Source organism: Belonocnema kinseyi, chromosome 8 (assembly GCF_010883055.1).
Source record: "Belonocnema kinseyi isolate 2016_QV_RU_SX_M_011 chromosome 8, B_treatae_v1, whole genome shotgun sequence".
In the NCBI taxonomy this organism is placed as follows: Eukaryota; Metazoa; Arthropoda; class Insecta; order Hymenoptera; family Cynipidae; genus Belonocnema; species Belonocnema kinseyi.
The window spans coordinates 70,056,358-70,063,572 of NC_046664.1; the positions used below are offsets into that span (position 1 = coordinate 70,056,358).

Sequence of the window (7,215 nt, forward strand, 5' to 3'; positions counted from 1 at the left end):
CCTTTGTGATGCTTTCGCCCGTTTTTGAAAAAAAAATTTATTCAAGATGCTATGTAACCTCAAATATAGCAAAAAACGGTGTTTTTTGCACTTTTAGGTTACCATCTCTCGAAAACTGAGGGTGATGGAATTTTTCTGAGATCGGATTCGGATTCAGCGCAGCAAAAACCTTCGGGTATACTAAGTCTGGTCTCTGGTTCCGGACCTTTGTCAAATTTTGTCGGCCTGTGTAATTTAATGTTCAGTTAAGAAAATTAATTTTTAATTTGAAAAAGAAAGAAAATTTCAGCTAAAATTATAAATCTAAAAAAAAAAATAATTTTTAATTTAGTATAGTTCAACTTTCCACGAAGGAGTTGCATTTTTCATCTAAAAAGATGAATTTTCGACGAAAAAATTTAATATAAAAAATATTAAAAGTTATGCCAGTTTTAAGTTTTACAATAAAAAGTTCTGTAATTGTAATGATTTTATTTCGATTTTTTCTTAATTTGGAAGATTTAATATTGATAGTTCTTAGCGAAACTTAATTATTTTTAATTTTTAGTCTTAAAAATTGTATTATTCCAAAAAGACGTTGAAAATTATATAATTTTTAACTGTAAACATTTCAAATTCATGAATCTTCGATTGTTAATCTTCAAAATTGATGAGTTTTAAATTACGAAAACGTTAAAATTATATAAATTTCCATTGTAAGTCTTTAAAATACAATTATACAAAAAAACTTTCAAAATTACATAACTTAAAAACATAAATCTTCATAATTGAATAATTTGTATTTCTATGTTTTTAAAATTCAATATTTTTTAACTGTAACTCTTTAGGACATTAAATCTTTAAAATTGAAGAAATTTTAAATATAAATGCGTAATAAATACTTTAATCGCCAACTAAAGCCGATTAATTTTTAACTAAACGCTTGAACTTTTAACAAACAATAAAAATTATTTTCTACCAAAAAAATACCATTTTTCAACAAAATATATAAATTTAATACTCAATAATGAAAATTTTTATCAAATTGTTGAATTTTTGAGTAAAAAATACGAATTTTCTATGAAACAGTTTTATTTTTATCCAAAAAAGTTGAAATTTCTGTAGAAAGATATAAATTCTCAAACCAAAAAGATGAATTTTCAACAAAATAATTAAATTTTCAAGCCAATAAGGCGAGTTTTAAATGAAAATTAAAAATTAATTGAAAAATAAAAATAAAAACATTTTAATGGAAAAAAATTTTAAATAGAAAAAGATACGATTATTTTTTTATTTCAGAAGAATCTAAAGATGAAAGCAGTGATTCTGATCACATTTCGGACGATGATGGAGACCAAGATTTAGATAATTTAATTAAAAAAATAGTTTCAAAAAAAAAGAAGTAGGTAATAATTTTATTATATTTGTAATTAAATAAATTTTTTATTGCAATATATAAATTGTATTTATATTAATCTAGGGTGTCTACACTACCTGTAAAACTTGGAAATGCCAGCGAAATTCTTCTTAAAGTCAGGAAATTTTTTTAAGGGCGTGATTAATTTAAAAAAAATTTAATTTCATGATAAAGTCGAATAATAATGATTCTTTAATTGTAAAAGTATCTTTATTTTACAGTATTTGACTACTTTGTTGAAGTCTTTTTTTAGATTAATTTTTTTTTAAACTGAAAATTTATCATTTTTAGTAAAACTTTTAAATGCCTGGTTGAAAGTTCTTTTTATTTGCAGAAAATGAATCTTCTTGTTCAAAAATTAAATATTTTTGCTTAAAAATTCAACAAATTGTTTGCTACTTTTTCTGTCTCTTGAACAACATTTTTTTTATTTCAAAATTGGACTTATGTTGAAAGCTTGTATTATTGATTAAATTTAAATGTTTTTCATCAAAAATCAAAATCTTTTTTTCGTTTAAATATCAACCACCCCATTTTTTACCTGAAAATTTAACTATTCTAGTTAAATATTCTAAAATCTTAGCTAAAAAAACATCTATTTTGTTGATCATTAATTCTTAACCGAATGGTTTATTTCTCAACTTAAAAGGATAAATTTTCAACAACAAAAAATACTTTGTACCGTAATACTTAAATTTTCGACAAAAAAATGAATTTTCAGCCAAGAAGATTAATTTTGAAACAAGAATAATAATTTTCAAGTAAAAAACATAAATTTTTTAATTGCGAATTTCAGTTTTAACCACATAAATTAATTTTTAACAACAGAAAGAAACTGATTTTCATGAAACAATTATGCCAAATGCGTACAACAGATATCCAAAATTGTTAACAAATAATTTGGAACATTATTTATTATTTTTTTTTTTAATTTCCGAGGATTTAATAAAAGCTTTATAAAAAATTAAGATCATTACAAAAAAATAATTATAACTTTTGAAAGAATTAAAAAAATAATTAAAAGTTTGAAAATATTCCAAATAATTTAAATAAAAATCTAGATTTTATAAGATTTTGAAAAACAAATTTGAATTTGTTTTTTTCTTAAGATTCCTGGGGAAATTTGTAATGACTTTTTATTTTCAAAAATTAATTTTAACAGATTATTAAAAAAGAATTCAAAAGACATCCAAGTTGTCAAAAAATAACCTTTTTTTTTTTGGTTCGAATAATAACTACCACATTTTTCATTAAGAATGCATTTTTTAAAAATGAATATATATTTACTTGCTTGAAATTTAAAATCTTTGAAAAATGAGCTATTTTGTGAAAAAAAATTTTTGTTTGGCTAAGAATTAATTTCTACTGAAAATTTAACTATTTGAAACTTTTTCCCTTTCGTTAAAAACTTGTTTATTTTTTTGTTTTAAAATTAATTTGTGTATTCTGAAGATGTAACTATTCTAGTTAAATATTCCAACATCTTAGCTAAAAAAAACTCACCTCTTTGGTTGAGCATTAATTTTTAACCAAATGGTTTATTTGTCAACTAAAAATGATAAATTTTCAATCAAAAAAATAATACTTTTAACCAAAATAGTGGAATTTTCGAGAAAAATCAAATTAATTTTTAACTAAACATATTAATTTTTAAACAAGAAGAATAATTTTGAACTAGAAAAAAACATACATTTTTTAACTTAAAGTCTTAATATGTACTCGAGTTTTCAGTCTATGGAATTAATTTTTAGCCAAAAATAAAACCAATTTTCAACAAAATAGTTCAATTTTTTACCATAGAAATGAATTTTTAGCAACAACAATAAACTAATTTTCATGAAACAATGGCGCTAAATGGGTGGGACTAAACTTTATTTTTGTAATATCTTCGTAGTAAGTAATAATTATTATCATTTTATTATTTCATTAAATAGTCCAAAAGACATAGAAAATTGCAAAAAATTAATTTGGAACATTTTTAATGATATTTTTTTAACTTCCGAGAATTTAATCAAAGTTTTCGAAAAATTTAGATAACACCATTTTGCAGTGATTTATGGAAATTTACCATATATAATTCATCACATTACCGTAAATTACCAATAATTTTCGGAAATTTATAGAAGTTTTTAAATTTAATTTTGGGTAATTTATGTTAAGTGTCCATATTTACCTGTAAAATTACCATAATTAACCAAATTTCTGGTCATTTATAGATATTTTCACATTGAAATGTGAGCAATTTATAGTAGGTTACCGTAAATTACCAAAAATGTATAAAAATGATTAAAATTGAATTTTGGCTAATTTACCTTATTTACCTGTAAAGTTACCATGCATGACGGGATATTTAAAGACATTTTTAAATTAAATTTCTGGCAATTTATGGAAAGTTATCATAAATTGCCTTTTAAATTACCGTAAATCATGCTTCCTTTATTCGAAATCGAGTTCTGAAAAATTGGGACATTATAAAACTAAGAAACGTTTACCAAGTCCTAAATTTTTTACCTAATTGGTTTCCCTTCAGCACTCAAAAAAGTGAAGTTATAGTTGGCGGTTGAAGTGAAAATACCACTGATAGTATATATCAGTGGAAAATACATAATTGTTTACCCTCGGCATGCAGACATCTTGTCAGCGGACGTTACAACATGTTTGGATCATGTGCCACCTAGCGGCTTTAAGCATACATGCTTAAGTCAAATAGGTACTTACGTTATCGGTAATATTAAAAAATTCTAAAAACGCTAAATTGAAATTAAATCTTGAGAATCAGAACCGATAAAAAAATAAAAGCCGAATTATTAAATCAAGCCGATCGCGTAGGGTTGGAAATGAAACCCGAAACCCTAAAAATACAAAACAGCGGTATGAAAATTGTAAAGTGAAAACACAATGAATAAATTAAACAAATAGAACATAAGTTAGGAAAGAAAGCAAAAGAGGATCCTATAAACATAAATATTTATGTTCGCAAAGACACTTTATGCCTACATAAAAAAACAAACCCTTTTACCAAAATTTAGAAAAGGCATTAAAATCAAATTCCCACGAAATAAATTTTCAGATGTGTGAAAACCTAGAAGCGAAATTCCCAAAATGGTAAATTGCCCGTTTCCTTTTTTTTTGTATCTCTTTAAGTAATCACTTAAAGAAATCTAAATCGCAAGACTCTGAAGAAATTAAGATACAAAGACATAAAGTTGAAAACACCATTTTCCCAAGACCCTAAGCTGTAAAATGTAACTTGAACCCTTTTTTTTATGGCATTTTTTATGAAAGCCCTAGGCCTTCATAAAGCCTTCTCCACTTACGCCCCAACTAATCGATATCTCAAATCCAAACGTCAAGCCAAAGTTGACCTGCCCAATTGCCCTTTAAAATTCACTTGACAAGGGGGGGGGGGAGTCCAAATAAGATTTTTATCGTTTTTCCCTGGAAACTCTTCTTTTCTGCACTATTATCCCCTCCCATGCATAACCATTTTCTAGGCGTGGCCTAGCCATATAAAACCAGCTGCGCGCCGTTTTTCGTCAGATCCAGATTTTTCTTTCGGACAAAAAATCGATTTCGAATCTCCGCAAAACCATCTTGACTTTAACTCGCATTCTTATTTCTTCAATTATTATTGTGATCTTTAAAATCTCAATATCGAGAATATAAAAAAACAATATTAAATAATAAAACTAATTTCGGTTCGTCGTTTAAGCATTGTGAGTGTGTGACTCAAAATATGGATAACATGTGAAATTGTGACTCGTCGAAATTAATTAAGTGCAACCTAACCTTTGCAAGCGAAATACAACCAGTGTTCCAAAAAGTGAAATTAACAAGTGCTTTATTTGTGTGAACCCTTTTTTCTTTGTATTTATTTCCAGGGGAACAACTTATGTTCTACGACAGCAACGAAGTCGAATAGTGAACAATATCGAAAAGGAATTAACATTTTAAATTTACCGCGACATAGTTAACATAAAATTCTTCCTTACCGACTATCAAAATATAAATTCTGGACATCCGAATTGGACGTCACATGCGCAATATTAACAAACATTATCATGCGCGCATTGTATCAGACCGTGATACCCAGGTGATAACGCAGTGTTGTGTTGAGGTGTTTCAACAGCTGATGTGTTACTTTTGGCATTATTTTCAAAATGCCTGGCCTGTGTGTGGCATTCGGATGCAATAATAAAGGAGGGCATCGCTTTCCGACTGACAAAAAACTGAGAGAACAGTGGACAATAGCGATTAAACGGGAAGGTTTCCGTCCGAGTTCAGCATCGCGAGTTTGTTCGAGCCACTTTTCCAAGGAAGATTATTGCACCGTAGGCTTTGAAACAAGTTAGTTTTGTTGAAAAATTATAATAATTGTACAGAAAAAAATAAAGTCTCTAGTATTTTGAAATCAGATCTTCTCCCGTGACTCAACTTTACCATTTTTTAACCAGATTTCTGCTTTATGCAGTCATGGCATGTTTCATATTTAAAAAAATATTTGTTACACATTTATTGTATTTCTTTTAATTCTTGAACATTTTAAGGCCCCTGGACTCGAGCTCTTAACGTCGAAATTCAATTGCCTGATTTCACCGATTTTACTCAATAAACAGTTGTTTTCTCTGTCAACTAAATAATTTGAACAATGGATTGGGATATTATTTTCTAAAAATGTTAAACTAAATAGTGGAAATTTCTATCAGTGTTGAATTTTCAAGTCAAAAGGATGAATTTTCTACGAAAAAGTGGAATTTTCTACACGAGAATATGAATTTGAACAAAATAGTTAAATTTTCGGTTATAACAATAATTTTTTACAAAAAGAAATCGAACTTTCAATCAAAGACATTACTTATCTACCAATCAGACGAATATTCAACAAATTACATATAGGAGAAAACAAATTTTCAACGTCGAAGATTATTTTTCTTCGAAAAAATATGAATATTAAACGAAATTAGAAAAGATCAATAATTTTTAACCAAAAATGGTGTACATCAATTTGCATTGGAGATAATTGATTTTCAAGAAATACAAATTTTCTATAAATCAGTTGAATTTTCTACCCAAGAATGTGATTTTCTAACAAAAAAAGTTCATTTTTCAGTTAAAAATTAATTTTTGCTAAAAAACTAATTCTCGACCAAAAAAGGACAATTTTGAATAAAATCCATAAATTTTTAACCATATAGTTGAATTTTCAACCAAGCAGATTACTTCAATTCCAAACAGACGAACTTTATACAAACCTGTTGAATCTCGAGCCCAGAATATGAATTTTTTACAAAAAAATTTACTTTAATCAATCAGTTGAATATTCAACAACATGTTTAATTCTCAGTTAAATCAAGTTTTATCAGCAAGAAAAACTAATTTTTACATTATATTGTGAATCATCCACCAAAAAAATAAACTTTAAAAAAATTATTATTTTAACTTTTAGCCATGTAGCGGAAGTTGCAAAGTAAAAAGATTAATTTTTAATGTAAAATGTAATAGTTGATATTTGAATAAAAAACATTTGTATTTAATCAACAAAAACGAACTTTCGACAAAATACTTGAATCTTTAAATAAAAATGACTAGTTTTTAAACAAGTATTTTGATATTTGACAAAAAAATTGATATTCTACCAAAACAGTTGAATTTTCAGCAAAAAAATTAATTTTTCAACCGAAACATATGAATTTTTATCCAAAACAGTTACATTTTTAACAACAAAATTTTAATTTCTACAGAAGCCGATTGATTTTCTATAAAAATAAATTTTTTTATTTAAGTTGGTGAATTTTCAACAAAGTAATTCCATTTTCAAA

At 26.1% G+C, this 7,215-nt stretch overlaps 1 protein-coding gene across 1 annotated transcript in view; it reads left to right on the forward strand.

Annotated features, from left to right (window-relative positions):
• Positions 1-5,482: 5,482 nt before the first annotated feature.
• Positions 5,483-7,215, forward strand: part of LOC117177937 — a 3,872-nt gene continuing 2,139 nt past the window's right edge. Inside the window, exon 1 of the mRNA XM_033369062.1 lies at positions 5,483-5,743. Coding sequence (XP_033224953.1) covers positions 5,557-5,743 — 187 coding nt within the window. The 5' untranslated portion in view covers positions 5,483-5,556. The remainder of the gene's footprint in view (positions 5,744-7,215) is intronic.